Raw genomic sequence first — 16,718 nt, 5'->3', positions numbered from 1 at the left:
GAGCCCTTTTCTGCGGTAATATTTACCTCCATCATTTGCTCATATTCCAGCGAAATACCGTCAGCATCGTTTAAATGCTGTTCAAACAAATGACTGCACCCGCACTATGATCTCGAGCGCTCTTATCGTGCTTGCGCAAGAGGCAAGACTTGGGCATGATGGGCACTTTTCCATTTTCGCTTTTTGCCCAGCACGACATGCATGTAACGATGCATCCCTATCGCTGTGCACCAGCAAGACTGTGCAATTAAGATGCTTGATTCAATCCGTTTCAATCATCGCCGTGTGCCGAGTTCACAGAAGCGAGTGAGATTCCGTTCGGATTGATTGGCTTACTTACGCCTTTTACCCCCCTCAGCACACCCCAGCCAACTCCGCAATCGCGGCAAGTTGAACGGTGTTTGATGGCACAAAATGAAATCAGTTCAATGGAATTTCGCTCACTTGAGCTCGCTGTCTGAAATCATTCAATCAATCGGAAACCAATGCGGCACATCGTCCGACGGCAAAGGCAATTACATCCGGATTGTGCCGGGGCGTGCTTCCGCATTCAGTACCGCCGCTCATCAAAGCAGGAAGCAAATGGAGGAATTGAATTAAATAAACACAAAATGCGAAATTACGGAGTACTTCTGCGTTGCGCCTAATTATGGCAATCTCAATACAGCAAGACGCCAAGAATGCGAGCAATCTTGTAGAGGCCGCCACCAGCCGTGTGCCCCAGTCGTTTGATGAAGAGAAACAGTACTGGAGAAAGCGCCAAGAAAGTGTGCCTTCCTGTTATCACTCTCTCGGCAGCCAGTGCTGGGCAGAGCGCAAGCAATAATAAGCTATGTAATTAGCTGTGTCTTGTGAGATTTGATTACCGACCCTTCAAGCATCCGGGCGCGCGCTGGTAGTAACAACATTACCGTTTTCGTGGTCTGTCATTAGTCAGTTTACTTCCGGCGAGATGGTGCTTCATTGTGCCGCCTTCCAGTCAAGCGTAGGGACAAGGCAGTGCAGTGGCTTTTACCGTCGGGCTGATGGTGCCATTGATGCGTTCCTAATGGGACGGAAATTTTGCAAACCGGGCAACCGGGAAGTTGTAATAAATGTTAATGCAATCACACACACAGCACAGATGATGCCGACGCGGGCGAAGCCCTTGATAATGGGTGCCGTTGATGGGAAGACCTGACGATGATGAGGTCCTTGCCACATGATTACATGAGCATTTTCCTTTGTTTTTCCTTTGGAAACCGCAGTGTACAGTGTGTTTGCGTTCTTTGCGCGGTAAAGCAAATGCTGTGCGTGGTGTAATGCTTACGTTGCTCGATGATTGTATGGGAAAATGTGTAGTTTCAGCAAATGGGCGTGATTTGATTATGGTTGTTTTGATGGAATTGAATGCAAACACAGTGTTTCATTTTACGTAGTATGTAGAGGACACATTTTTGGAAAATATTAGCACTGGAAGCATACTTTTGATTCATTTCAAGCTTTTTTCCCTTATAATGGGTCAATTCTAATACTATTACACCATAATATGGAGTTCTCTGTTCCCTTTGGTATTACTTGTTTAAAAATTTAAAACTAAGAATATTTACAGTTTTCAACACATAATTAGTAATAATGCTCGTTTCATGTCTAGTATAGAACCTTCTCAATCTCAATAAACTTAATTATAAATTCATGAACCTCCCTCTGAAAAACAAACAAGCCTTATTATAAAGAACTGTTCAATTGCCAGTACTTGTTTAACGTATTTACTAAACACCATCAACCAAGTGCTTAGTGTCACTCTCTATGAATCGGCTTAATGCTCTTATAATGTCTTACACAAGAAAACATCATCATATAATTCACTAATAAGTCAATTTCCTCACATCCAAGAGCTTGATACGTGAAATTAAAATTTGCCATTTAAAACAACTCGTTCAGCAACGGGCAACTTCAATCCAGAAAGCTTCGTAGAGGTGAAAAAAAAACGGGAAACATCAACACGCCGCGGCGAGTAAAACGAAAAGTCGTGTACTACCTACGCCAACACACCGTGCGACTGCTAATTATGCTTACGCATTCGCGCACCGCTCTCTGCTGAGCCATCGGAAATGTGCCAATTCAGGAGTCATTTTCATAACGGGGGAACAGAGCATGAAAAACATGCTACCTTCTGCTGGTTTTGTTTGTGCAAGCCAACAAAGAAAAGAGAAAATGACAACAACTGAGCTTTGCTCGGGGGAAAATGGAACGAGCAAGTGTGAGAAAGTTGTTTCTCTGTTCTCCTTTCAGCACACGTCGAAAGAGTGTTCGTAGCAATGAGATTAAGCAAGGAGAAAGGAGGCAAATTTAAACTTCATTACGACATGATATTTGCATTTGCTTTCTCGTGGAGGAGAAAACCTACCGTACCGGCTTGGGTTGGGTGATGTTTTATTGCCCTGGATGATAATAATCGAGGGGCCCGTGGCTTTAATCCAATTCCGAAAACGATCTGTCGCCAAAACTCATTAATCTTCCTGGCGTGGCGGCAGGGAAGGCGAAATGAAGGCGTTCCAGCGCAACCGATGATGCTAATGTCAGCTCGAGTGGCAGGCCGCCTACTTTTGGCTTCCGCTCAGCCATTCCTTCCAACAGCTTCTGCAGTGCAGTGTGGTGTGGTCTCGGGTTCACAGTGTGTGTGTGTGTGTGTTTTTGCTGCTTATCTCTTTTTGTTATCTCAACCTCCGTACCTTCTTTTTTCTTCCTTCCCTCTTCCAGATTCCAACGAAGCGAAGGCAGCGCACAGAAACTCATTAGGTCCATTACAAAGTCAATTTATTACTAAGAATAACACTAGAGTAATTAGCCAACGAGGAGGCCTAGCGGTGCTGCCCTGCAGCGTCACCATGACAACACCAGCCACTGTAAGTAAGTATTTTGTTAGTCGAGACGCTTTGGTTTGCTTCTGTTTTATTGTTTGGTAACGTTTACTTTTACGTTTCAATTTTCATACGTTTATTGTTCTGGGTTTTCTTCTTCTTTTTTTTTTGTTACACTTTTCCGTTCCATGCTTAACTTAAGTACGCTGCATTATCCGTTAATTTGTGTAAATTAAAGGCATTCTAAAAATCCCACCTTCCTCCTTTTCCGCCAGCGTTTTACGCTTCAGCAGCATGATTAATTACCACGGTGGGTTGTGTTTTGGTGGATGTACGGGCAACTCATCTTTATTGTTGCAATGTGCGCAATCCTTGTTTGTATGTGTGTGTGCGCAAGACAAAATGAACACGTTTGTAGATCCTTTGCAGTAAACAATGGAATGAAATTTAACAAATTTGTTGAAGTATTAAACACGAAAGATTCGAGCTTTAAGCTCCAAACATCCGCAGCAACACTGAATCACATCGCTCTACCATTTATATTTAGTGCACCTACTTGCAGGATAAGTAATTCTTCTTTTTTGCTCCCTCTCTTTTGCTCTATTGGTTCAAACCTTGCCCTAAACGCTTGCAACAAGCAGCGTAGAAAGGTGGTGGGGGCAGGTATTTTGTTGCAAGTCCAGAAATGACGATGCTCTTAGTGACATCCGTGCCGACTTTTGTTATTGCCAAGGAGGAAATCTTTTTCTATAGGTATGTCTAGCACTGTGTGAAACTCTCGTAGCTTTCGTGTAGCGGCGATGATAAAACATAAAGTTCCTGGACATTATTGCTCACGTGCTTACCGTTTTCTGCTTAGTGCCAGCACCAAGGGCGGCGAAACGATAGTCATCGAACAGATTGATTTTCTTTCTCTGCTTCTGCTTCTCTTCAGCACAATACAACGATTCAATTCAGTACAATCTGTGTGCTCCTTCTGGCAAAGAGTTGCAAAGAAGGAATGTAGCAAAGCAGCTGCAGGAAGTTCGAAAACAACCTGCTTCCGGCTGTGGAGCTTTGGAATGGAAAGGTTTTTCTTCCTCGTTCTGTCTCTTGAATTCTTGAATTCCGATTCTTGTTTTTTGACCGTAGCTAGATCGATGACATCGTAGACATTCGGGCGTTGCCGGTTTGGGACGGTAGCATTTTATATGGGTCAGTGAAGATGCTTCGAATTGTGGCAGCGTTTTCAATTTTGCTTTCAGTTGCTGGTTTTTTATTTTTAAATTTTAAATTGCTGTACAGCAATAGAACTGGTCGTAGGAGTGGAGCTATATTGAGATATAAAATGTGTGCATAAAGATTTTTTGGAAGCATATGTTTTTGTATCGCTTTATTGCGTCATTCGTTAGTTTACTGATCAATGCGGTACACTCAGCGCCCTCTAGTGCAAAAAATAGTACTATAAAAGTGCACTTATTGATTCAGATTACTAAGGAGAATCATTATCTTAGATTTGTTTTTCTTATGACGTCATTGACATCCCTTTCGAATTGACAAGAAAAAAAAAGTTTAAAGTAAAAAAAATGGTATACTGAGCCACGTTCATGTCTCAAAACGCAAGTAAAAATTCCAAAGCTATCGATTCTGGACAAAAATAACCCCCGTCAAGAAGCCTGCAAAACTTCATTCCCGTCTACCATTGTATCTTACCAAACTTGTTTTTCCAATCACCATGCAACGTAAAATCGAAGGAAAAGAAACGCTGACTTGAAGGAAACTTTTCCATTCTTTCCACCATAAAAAAAAAACCAGGCTCGTTGTAAATTGAAATTGCTACAGCATGTTCGCTGTCGGTTTCGGGCTCCTCGCAACTTGCCCCGTAATGCGGCAAGGTTAAATCGATAGCAGATGAATTTTACCGTTCAAAAGTTTTCCCACCCCACTCCCATCGGGTTTCCGGCTAAATAGGCAGGCCTATTTGGTGGTACCTCATCGGGCTCAACGGGACGAGACGCAGCCATCTGCCGAGCAATTACAACAAGTGAAAATTTAGGAATTTATTGCTAATTGAAATTTTATCCAACCAACCCCACGCCTGTGCCTGTGTGTGCAAGGTCGCTTCCTGTAGTGTTCTGGCGCGCGCGCGTGCACGCTCACATAGAAAGGGCTATATCTTGGGCCGTGTTTTGGCAGCGGCAACAGCATCCACAAAACCCATGCCAAAGTGCACTGGTACAGAGAGATAGAGAGACCCCTTAGAGTGAGTGAGTGAGAGAAAGAGGTAACGTAACAGCAGTGCAGTGCAAAACGGTCGACAGGGGCTTGTAAAATTCGACAAGTACGGTCAAGGGCCATCGGTTTAAACGACACGACCAGTGCCAGTTTGCCTTAGTAAGGCGCATGCTGCCTTGGATACGACTGTGCACGGGCACGGGTTCAAATTAAATTTTCACTCCCCTTCGGGTGCAGTGTTGTCTTGCTCCACCCTTAAAAACACAACCCCGCTGCCATTAGTTTTGCTTCGCGTTGCTTTTCAGCTCGTTGCTCGTTCGCCTGACTCCCTGCTCCCTTTGCTCCCCCCTCTTATGACAGCTGATGCTTTGACAGCTCCAGTACTTGATCGTGTGCCCATCGATGCGGCACTGTTTTTTTCTCTTTCTCCCTACCCTACCCACTTTTGCAGGTGTCCTGGTTCCGGCGGAAAGACTACCAGCTGCTGACGGTCGGCCTGTCGACGTACAGTAGCGACGACCGGTTCCTGGTCGAGCATACGCGCCACCTCGGCAACTGGGCGCTGCGGATAAAGAACGCCCGCAAGGAGGACGAAGGACTGTACGAGTGCCAAATTTCCACCCATCCACCCCAGTCGATATTCATCGAGCTTAGGATCGTCGGTAAGTCTGGCTATAACTGTGGCTCAACCTATATTTTTGGGTCGCTTTTTTTACCTTTTCCATTGCACCAACCATTGCCTGGCAGGGTTTGGGACAGGTTGGGATGTTTCTATGTATTTTTTTCTTCCTCCCCAGGTTGGTCAATGGCTTGGTTTGCGGTTGAAATTTCTTAATCGATTCGGTTGCGTACCTGTGATGCAACAAAAAAAAACAGAAAATGTAATTTATATGGAAATTTCAGCTGAATTATTAGTCACCAGGGGGAACGTGGCAATGCGGTCTGACACGAGTCTCGACTCCAAAAGGGGAAGAATATATTTTTGGGGTGATTTCTGGCGTTTTTTTTTTTGCGCTGTTTTGTCGCCTTTTCCTGTTTATGACACCTGAACACGGAAGCTTAGTTGGTTGCCTTTTTCTTGGCACTTCTGAAAATGGCTCCACTTGAAACAAGAGCTGTTTTACAACCTTGAAGAATTCCGATTTTTTTCTATCTGTCATCTCCAGCATCCGAGATCTGCGACCAAATCGGTCTCAATAAATAGAACAAGAATTCTCCACTCCCCAGTGCCGTATCATCAAATGCAATTCGCAAAACCAAAACGAATCTGAATTCATGCTATTTCTTTCTTTCCTTCTCTTCAACACACACACACGCACACGCATACACAGAGGCGGTCGCAGAAATTCTCGAAGCGCCCGATTTGCATATAGACGAAGGATCGACGCTGCGACTGGAATGCAAACTGAAACGTGCCACCGAAAGTCCGTTGTACGTCTTTTGGTAAGTATACCCGCGTGCCCACCATGCATCCACTGCCTCTGTGCCAGTTTCGGTTGATCGGTTATGAAAGATTTATGACGGCAAGCGCGTGGGGCAAAATATCGCTGGTGCAGAAGTGCAGGATGAATATCAAAACAGGAAGACTGGAAGGGGCTCAAACGGGTGGTGATGAAATGAAATAAATAAATATCCGTCAACGTTGGGTGCCGTTCGGTGGACGAACGGAGACGGAGGGAAGCCGCGAATTTCACGATACCCACCACCAACCAAACACACAAAAGCCGCCACGGTGACCGTGGGGGGAGGGGCGGGGGCAATTTGTGTTTGGCGGAGTTGGGACTCCCTTCGGTCACCCTCGTTCGCTATGGGTCGCCGTTTGATGTGGGCAAAAAAGATGAAACGATTCCGAATACGTTGCAGGGGCCCGAGATCAGCATCTCGGCGTGAGGTGAAAGCGCTGGCCCTCGAATCGAAAGGCATGCAGAATGGCGATGGAAAAGCATTTCTTTTTGCTGATGTTTTTTTTTTTTTGTTTGGCATGGCGTGATGGAATGCGTCGTAATCATAAAATGGGGTACAATGTTCTTCCTCTGCTTTTTTTTTCTTTCCACCGCACTTTCCTTTTACAACTGGGGAAAAGCCCGGGTCGTGGCGGAGTAGTGGCGAGCTTTGTTGTGGTAGGAAAGCAATTCCTTTTGCTTTTTCCCTCCGCAATGAGACCAGCTGGTGGAGATGGTGCTGGTGGGCTGTCCCACTTTCGCGGTGCCCGGTGGACTGGTCAGAGTTATTGCAGGCGACATGGAATGCAAACACAAACATCTCTCGATCACGTGCCGCACCACGGTGCGGATTTGATTCGAGCCAGTGGACAAAGGTATTTTTTGAATGCGAGAGAGCGAATGCGAATAGAGTGTGGTCCACGAAAAGAAGAAAAAAAAACATTCCCGGTAGATCAATAGGTTTAATTCGAGAAAATGGTGGTCGTTTTTTGAAGGATAGCCAACACGTTTTGGTTGGCTATTTCTTTGGTAGGCTATTGCACGAACGGTGAAGCATGTTGTTTGAGCTTTGATTTGGATGTGATGCGAGTTTTTGATTGCCATGTCTTCAAAGTTTTCTTTAAACAATATGAGCTTTGATCAGGATTATGAAGGATTAGTAGATGAGATGAAATGGTTTCAATTGGACAGACTATCATTGATGATAAACTTTCAAAACTAACCTGCCTGATGTGATCTCCAAGGGTCCCATCTTCCAAACTGACAGCAAGCAGTAAATGATTAATCCGTAAGAGGGCGTTACTATCGTTTCGTAGTGCTCAGCGCGAGGAGAGATATATAAAAACGGTCATGCTTTAAGCTGTTTTCGGAGATTACTATTTGTCAAGATACAGTGGAACGTCGATTAGCCAGGTAGTTCGGGACCGGACGGTTGTCGGTTAATCGATTTCCACGGATAATGGCCCAAACATGTCAAATTCATAATAGAAATAACACTACCCAATTGACCACGAATACCCGGGAATTCGAGCAAATTCCCTTAAACTGGAGCCTTAAACTTCCCTTAAACTGCACCAGTTTAAGGAAATTTAGAAAAAAGTTCTTTAAAATCAACAATGATGTGGATTTTTCGTTACTTTCTTCTTGATTCACTCGGAAATGATGTTTCCTATCGTTATAGTTGCTCATGTACCCATTTTATACTTAAATAATACTCATTTTTTATAGAATAACGTCACAAAAAATTAGCTTTTGTTTTTCAGCAAAAACCGTAGCTATAAATGAAAAATGAGCTCGATGCATCGTCCATCGATAGAGAAACGTCTAATTTACGAACACACCAAGTCTTGGCGCTTGCAGCACACTTTATCACACACAAATTTACAATTTCAGGCGTATCGAGTACTAATCGACCAGAAATGGGAAAACAATTTCGAGCAAATGTCACTTGGGTGGACACTAGACAGCGGCACAACAAATAATTTAGCCAACATGGCATTCATGCGCACTTATAAACCGCCCACCGGTTAATCGAGGTTCCACTGTACTAGCAAACTTTTATCTAAGAGTATTGTAGTCAAAGAAGCCATCAGATGAATTGGCATAAAGTTGAAAATAATTTTACTTAAATTAAAATCTTTACTAGTAAATGGTAATGCCTGACATGACCCAAGAATTGACATATTTATGTTCCGTTGAAAGGATTATTAAACTGTGTTTTGTATCCAAATTAAGTCCAAATCGTTTTCAAAGCACACATTACATGCCAATATCAGGGTAGAGCTTTGTAAATACAGAGAAAAAAAAACAACTAATTCTACCATACGCGAAAAAGCTCTTCATAGCAAAACCCCCGTTACAGTCACCTGTCACCAGTAGACGCCAGATTTTATGAACCGTAACCTAAGCAACACTTTATCATTCGCCAGGAAACCTGCGGATTAAAGGTTCCTCCCTAATGGAGTAATTTTCCGTGTTAGAAAAGGCGTCCCTTTAAAGCTTTTTAACACACGCACACACACACACCATGCCAGCAAAAGGTTAAAAGAAGCGGCGTAAAATTGGATACAATCATGTGGGGGTACATTGCTACATTCAGCTCCCTCCAACGGCCGGTTGGCTTGTTTCAAATCGACCGTTGCCACCACACTTTGCAAGACCCCTTTCCACATTATCAAGCCGGCAGTCTGCCTGCAAGAGGTTCAAGGCAACACACTGCCACCGCCTTGTCTACCTGTGCGATGGTGTTTTGTCAGCACCAGCATGTGCGGAGACGATTTATGAACGCGTATCAAATTTCAATCTCTTCCACTTCATTTATTATGCTGAGCGAAGCTGAAAGCAGCCGAAGCAGGTACCGATTGTACCACCAGCAAAACAACAAAAATAGGGGGTGGAAAGCAGTGGAAAGGGAAGTACAAATACGCTCGCAGCGTCGACAACACCCGGGACAAGTCCTTAGTCGCCGACGACAACGACGACGACGACGAAGTTTGGTTAAAAGGACACAGCGGGCCCGTCGGGGACATTTTGCTTGCTTTTGCTGTTTGGTGTGGTGGTGATGGTGTTTTTTTTTCTCGCTCTTCTACTTCTAACCGTACATTCGTTCTTGTTTCTTTCCCTTCGCCACAGGTACCACGAGGATCGGATGGTGAACTACGATCAGGAGGATGGTGTGTCCGTGTCGAACAACAAGCTCACCTCCAGCATCCTGACGGTGCGGAATGCGACGGCCCGGCACGGTGGCAACTACACCTGTGCTCCCGCGAACGCGCGCCAATCGAGTGTTTACGTGCACGTGCTGAAAGGTAAGTTGGATTATTCTTTTGCCTTCCCCGCCACTAAGACGGGTTTGCATATGGCATCGATCTTTCACCCACCCGTCCGGTGCCTCCCAGCTGGTGCTCCAGGGCAGTTTCGTGGCAATTGCGGATGGAATGCAACTTGACGAAGAGTTTTGGTGAAGTTTTTTTTCTCCTGCACAGTTCCAACAAGGTGTGTGTGTGTGTGCTGCAGGTGGGAACAAACACTCCCGCTGTGTTAGACGTGAATCCGCAAATAGCTTCTACAATCCTTCGGTCGATTAGGAAAATAGGAATTCTGCGCTCACATTTTGTCTGCTTTTTTGGAGCGGGGTGGAGTTAGTTTGCTTGCGGGGAAAGTATTTTGGGGTAACGGAAAATTCATAAATTCCACCGCCAGCACAACGGCGAGCGGACGGATAAGGCATATGTGCACCGTGGGAAGAGTGCAGGACATAATTTTAAGCATTATTTTACAATTCATGACGAAATTGAACTTTTTGAGCACAGAATGCATAGTTCTTTTACAAAAAGACGTATGAAATGATTCAGTATTCTTGATTTATAGTTACCCCAATGCTTTGCCCCAAGTGCTTTGCTTAAGGCTTTCAACATTAGTATGTTGCAGTTTTATTTAAAACCCTCTTCAAACGATACCGAACTGTTCCACAGTGCAGCCCACTCTTCTCATAGTGGCTGGCGTAGCGCCAGGCTTCGTTTCGTACGTTTGAAGCAAACTTCACGTACCCTTAGTAGAAGTGGCCCGTTGTATCGTGCACAAACGCCCGGTTTAGGTAGCTTGCAATTCTTCCCTCAGCGTAGTGTGTACGGTAAGAAAGGGAAAAAAAGAACTGAACGGTAGAGAAATTGCCTCGGGACCACTGCAATGCATCATTATCGGACACTTTGTGAAATATGAGCAGTGCAATAACATATGTTCGTTCCTGCGAGGGTCGGAGAACCAGCAGGAAGATTGATGACGTAAAGAGGTGCGGTGTAAGGGGAGGAGCAGGAGAGACGGTGGTACAAGAAAGCAAAAAAAGGGGAGAAAAAGGCCAAGGATCTCGATGGCCGTACGTGGAGGCACTTGCCTTCAAGGGGAAACAAGTCGAAAAAACGGCCTGCGCCGAAAAAAGCTCCACATACCGTTAAACGAACTCACCTCACCAAACTGAGAATGTGAGTGTGTGTGTGTGAGAGTAACACGCTGGTGTTAGCAAAGGAGTTTGTTTTAGTGTTGTTTTATTTCGTTGTGAGCAGCAATGTTTTGGAACGCTTGGAAGAAGAAAAAAATACAACGTTTGGTTTGCATTTGGGATGAAAGTGCACAGTGAATGGTGGAATGGATGGTACGGAGACAAGGGAAGGAGAAAATAAATATACAATTTTCCCGTTCACATGTGCTGCTGGGGCGTTCTGTCCCGTTTCGGCGTCACGGCAGTATAATGGATTGCATTAAAAATGGTGCGGACGGTGCGGAAGATTTTGAAAGGAACTGTTCGCCTGCCAAGGACGGGAAGGAGCAGGACGGGGAACTTGGGCCGAGCAGGAGAAATTTAATTTCCTTCCCACTTCCGACGGGCCCGAAAATAGGGGAACAAGAAGCACTCTAAAACGATAGGGGAAAAGGTTAAGGTACTGTATAGGGTACCGTGAGACAAGGAGTGAACGGAGCATGTTTCGGAGGAATCTGGAAAAGCGAGCATGTTTTGGATTCACTGTGTGTGGAGCTTTTATGCGATTGGGTACCGGCACAGGTTGCTGGGTGGGAACAGTTGTCCTGATGCCAACTTTGCTTGCTCTTTGTGTTTGGTTGATGTTATTTCTCACCGGTGCCATTCACAACTGTGTGAAACGGACATGTTGGCAGAGAGATTAAAATAATAACAGGTGTTGTGATCGTGTTGGTGTTTGTTTTTTTGTAAGTTTTGTTTTATGGTTTCGCAATATTTCGAAATATTGTTGAGTATAGTACACCATTTTCTTGCAAGAGGGCGCTGCGATCATGGTTCTGTCGATGGAGAACGAACGATCAAGAAGGTTCTTGGTTCTTGAAGACTTTTTTAAGGGTATCGATTTAAAAGACCATTTGAAAGTTGAGTTAAAAATACTACAAGCTATTATAACTTTACTGAAGCTTATGTGCAATTGGAGAAAATTTAGAAAGATCAAGCTAAAATTCCTTCATCCGTTACTAGCGCCATCTATATGATTACTTTAAACAATGGTAGTAGTGTAACTTTAGTAATTTTGCAATCATTTAGAACTCATCCGTTGATCATAAGATGACTTAACGTTCCAGCAAAATAAGCATCAATTGTTCACAGGTTATTTGGTTATTCATTTAGGTTATTTTATTATTCTAAATTATTTTATATTAGGTTATTTATTATTATTTTATTTTTATATTGTTATTCACCTTCTTCAAGATCTGTTTCGCCATGGATCGCTCTAAAATATAAGATTTCTAAATCTTAATTTTTGTTTTGTTTTTTGTTTTTAAATATATTTCTACAGAAATAACAGAAAACCACAAATGTAGCATTAGGCCGCAGGGCCACGGGGCTATCTCAAGCTGAGAAAACATTCTCAAGCACTCATTTAAGTTTCTCAATCACTCAAAACTTGTTCTCAGACGCGAGCTCGTGGCCGTCGTCAATTTTTCTCACTCTGAGAAACTGATAAAGCCACTCAAACTTTATTTGGAGCATTTCATAGAAAATATGTTTTTGATCGTTTTTTTTTCAATTATAAACATTGAATACATTTTGCAAAGTGATTACCGAAAAAAAAATAGCACAATTGCTTATATTTTAACCGATCGCCGCATCATCAACTTTCTCAAAGATTCTCAAATCGATTTTGTGCCGATTGGACAAACGTTGAGAACGTAGGTCTCTCATGAGTGTTTGAAAAAATGAGCGGTGAGAAACCCCATGGCCCCGCAGCCTTAGAAATTCTAGGACCTTTTCGAACTCCTTCTTACATAAAAAATACAATATCAGCGGCTTTTCTACTACGTGCTTTGGCAGCTTTTGATCGTTTCATTCCACCATTGACCAAACGATCGTTGCAAAGGACACAAACATGTTTTCCGAGTCGTTATCGTGCGGTCCATCTCTCTGACACATTTTCCTCCCCTATTCTCTCTCGCTCTTCCTTTCCTTCCTTCCTGCTCAATCTCTTTTTGTGGTTGGTTTTATTTGCTTCGGTACGCTTGTGATTTCCATCGATGCAAAGAGCACACAAGCGGCAAACAGAGGCAGAAAACTTTATTTATGAACTGCCCGCTTTAACGTCCATCGGTATCCGTCCCCTGCGTGTTTGTGAAGAGCCCTGGTCGTGGTAAACTTACAAAATACTGCTACAAATATAAGGTTCGATTGAGAGGTGTCTTTTTTTTGGTGTTGCTCCATCGAATGTTGAAATTTATACCGACAGGAACTGAGCTGCTGGAAAATAAAACCAATGTATTTGTAAAACTTTGCCTTCCCATCATTCGGAATGGAAACACACAGCCCTGCAGGAGAAGAATTTAGGCCTGTCTGTGGACTAGACTGGACGAATGAAGTGCATTTGTGTATGTGTGTGTGTTTGTGTGTGTGTTTGTGCTGAGAATGAATTGCCCGATACTTCTCTCGAGCGTGTGGATTCACACCAAACAGCCACGAACGTAATTGGGTTCCTAATGGGAACTGTTCGTGCATTAAACTTTGTTTTCCCTCCGCCACCAGCACTTTGGTCCGTGGTCTCGAGTGTGGGAAAACTGCCAAAAAGAACCAAAAACAAAAAAACAAAAATGACACTCACAAAACTGGGTGCTCGTGCGTGTAAAGCGAAAACGATAACTTTAATATTCACTTCCGCTGTAAATTTGGCATCCGACGAAAAAGGAGACAGGAAAGCGAACGCTGGTAGAAGGGGAAAAAGTTTTTAATACATCTCCAGAGCTGTTAGTCCTTCGCGCCAACGTTTCCCTAAGCTCGTTGCTGTAGTGTAGTGGGCATACATTGGAGAGTGGAGCGAGCCGGAGAACAGCACAGCACAGCACAGATAGAGCCAAAGTTATTTTACACCGTCCATCCTGCTTCGGCGGCAAACGGGGATGCCCTGTTTTCCGGCGCATTACTTCTGGCGGTTTGGTTTGGTTGGGTCTTATTTTATGATTCGTTTGCCATTCGCTCACACAACGGCAACGGTGCAGATAGTCCGCAACGGATGGAAAATGCGGAGGGGATCGTTTCCCTTTTTTTTGCTGCAATGATTGGAAACCTTTCGTACACTCGGGGAAAGCCCACGAATGCCTACTGCTGGTAAAAGTTGTGCATCGGGCCATTTTTCTCTTTTCGTTCGTCCGGGCAAGCCCAGGAAATTGTTACACACATACATACACTGCCCCGATGCTGCAACTCTTTCGCTTGCACGCCGTTCGGAGGAACAGGATGTGAGAAAATGAATTTCATTAATGCATTTATGGCGGTGCAATGACGCAGCAGACCGTTTGGACCGAGTGGGTGCAAGCGAGAGCGAGATGGAAATTGCAGGGTGGTGCCGTTGATTGGGAGTAAACGGCACCCGGGCAGGCTAAACGTGTCGAAACGAGTGGTGCTAGAAATTGAAATAAATGTTTGATATGGCTCGCTCGCTTCGCTAGCGAATACTGCTGCAGCAGAAGTGTTATGCAGTTGTAGAGCATACAAAATCAAATAAATTGCCTTTTTTACACCTTTTTAAGCTTTATAAGACACTTGGAAGTAAACCATGAACTTAAATTGGCTGAGATTTAAAAGGTTCAAAATAATTAAACTACATTGTATGATGTTTGTGATCTTAAAATTGTTGAATAATGCATTCTTAATATCCTGGGCAAGAAATGTGAAATAAGAAATTGCTCTCATTTTCAACTACATTTACAGCAAGCTAAAAAGTAGCTTCAAGTAGCTTCCCACACACACACACACTCACACACCACAAGATGAAAAGGGCAGAGAAACCTTACACTCTAAACACGACACGTTTCTTTGACATTTTGTACCACAAAGCACCACAGGATGAGAGGCTGAGGGCAACGTTGTGTACGTGAAAGGATCGCTGTCACACGACCCTGAGCTTGTGCGGGCGATAAGATGGGACATAGTGGCGGCAAAGGGAAAAGAAGGTCGGCAAAAAATCCCTGCTTTTACACACATCAAAGCAAAAACTATTTTCACACCATCGGTCGCATAAATTGAGCTCAAGGACCTTTCCAGCTGCCAATCATCTTACCGATCAGATGACGTGTGCAGCCCCAGCCCGGACGAAGCATAAACCACAACACGAGCCAAGAGATGGAAGTGAAGAAGCACGAGAGAAAGAGAGACAGAGAGAGCTAGAGCCAAAACGAAGCGAGTACGGCGCGATCCGTTCAGTGGGTGATTTAACCTCATTTTAAGAGCGATGCTTGGGTAGATAGCGGGACACAAGCTCGAAAAAGAAGGGAACAGTTAAAGGGATGAAAACGAATGAACAAGCTGTGAAACGAATTTTGCACCTCATGCCATTGCCGGTGGTGATGTATGGACCCCCGCTCCCCGCGGTCGGTCACACCAACGGATCGATGGGCGAGTGTCATCTTCAGCGTGTGCACTTTATTTTTCCAAAAACCCATCAAAAGCGCGGTGTAGTGAAAATGCATTAAGCATTCATTTGCCAGTTGCATACCTTTTTTTTTTTGACGACACAGACAGAAAATTAATCTCTTCCAGCCGAATGCGGTATGGTGAGTGGAATGTTTTTTTTTTTTTTTACATTTGCTGTTTGCATCGGTGATCCTTTCCATCAGCACAATCGGGAAAGTGTGGTTAAAACGTGGCAGTTTGGTTCGGTATGTTTTATTTTAATAAATTTCGTTTCTCTTCGGTCCTTCGTGTTGGTGTGGTGGGCAGAATGGGGAGGAGAAAAAATGCTGCACGCCCCATTAACTGACCATCGGTTGAGCTGCCGTTGAACCTTTTCAGCTTTATGCATTTATGAATGCGTCACTGAAAAAAGGGGAGCCAGCGCTTGAGATTATAGTTTGACCTTTAGGGTTATTTTTAAAGAGGGAGAGTGTTACTACTTTAAGCTTCCATTAGGGACGAGTTGGAGTAGAGATAGAGCGGGTTTTAAAAAAGTTTATTCCATTTTATACAGTTGTAGATTTCTCCATACAATCATATAAATATGCGCAAGTATGTTTTAAATTATTTACTTTTTGCCTTTTTATTTAGTATATTTTAAGATTTAGTAGTTAAAACCATTTTTGTTTAATATTAATATGGCAAATTAGTTAATAGTATTTAACATTATTATTAAACTTAATATTCGTTTAAATTAAAACACGTTTTTGCATACCTTTAGGCGTTTAGCAAATAACGTTAAAATAGCAACGTTTTTTTTTATTTTCAAGCAGTACAAAATACACCTTATGCGCTTAGATTTGTTTGATGGAAGGAAATATTCCTTCGTTTCAAATGTAAGAATCATAAGCAGAAAAGTATTATAGTTTAGCTATCCAAATATTACACCGAGTTTGTTACATTGAAAGACCAGCGGCACAGTTCCTTTTATTGATCAATCGTTATTCAGATTACATTTATATCTACCAATCCCTTCGATTCAATGATCTTGAGATAGCCAAAGGTTGCACGAATCGGTAGCATATTGTAGCTTGGAGAATAATGGAAAAGAGGTGGGAGAGAAAAAGCTCAAAATCTGCAATGGCAGCAACCGTACGTTTGCGCTTTCAATGTACAACACCCGCAACCCACCAGTATGGATGGTTTGGCCTAGAAAGAAATGAAGCCCGTACCGTTTCCGATATCCGATTTAGTCTTCGCTTTAGGTTTCCTCACATTCCCTCTTCTTCAAAGGGTAAGCAGCAGTTTGTTGCTTTCATT

General features: G+C 43.5%; 2 protein-coding genes across 2 annotated transcripts in view; both read left to right on the top strand.

The window, feature by feature from the left end:
* LOC120951699 (uncharacterized) overlaps positions 1-16,718 on the top strand; it is a 281,600-nt gene that overhangs the window by 68,419 nt on the left and 196,463 nt on the right. The gene's annotated exons all lie outside the window — the stretch shown is intronic.
* The window catches only part of LOC120950775 (Fc receptor-like protein 5), a 47,570-nt gene that overhangs the window by 20,921 nt on the left and 9,931 nt on the right, over positions 1-16,718 (top strand). The window contains exons 2-5 of the mRNA XM_040369060.2: positions 2,743-2,888; positions 5,509-5,719; positions 6,389-6,500; positions 9,632-9,807. Coding sequence (XP_040224994.2) covers positions 2,743-2,888; positions 5,509-5,719; positions 6,389-6,500; positions 9,632-9,807 — 645 coding nt within the window. The remainder of the gene's footprint in view (positions 1-2,742; positions 2,889-5,508; positions 5,720-6,388; positions 6,501-9,631; positions 9,808-16,718) is intronic.

Source organism: Anopheles coluzzii, chromosome 2 (assembly GCF_943734685.1).
Source record: "Anopheles coluzzii chromosome 2, AcolN3, whole genome shotgun sequence".
Classification (NCBI taxonomy): domain Eukaryota; kingdom Metazoa; phylum Arthropoda; class Insecta; order Diptera; family Culicidae; genus Anopheles; species Anopheles coluzzii.
Note: the sequence above shows the minus strand (reverse complement) of the source record. Positions and strands in the feature narration are given on the sequence as shown.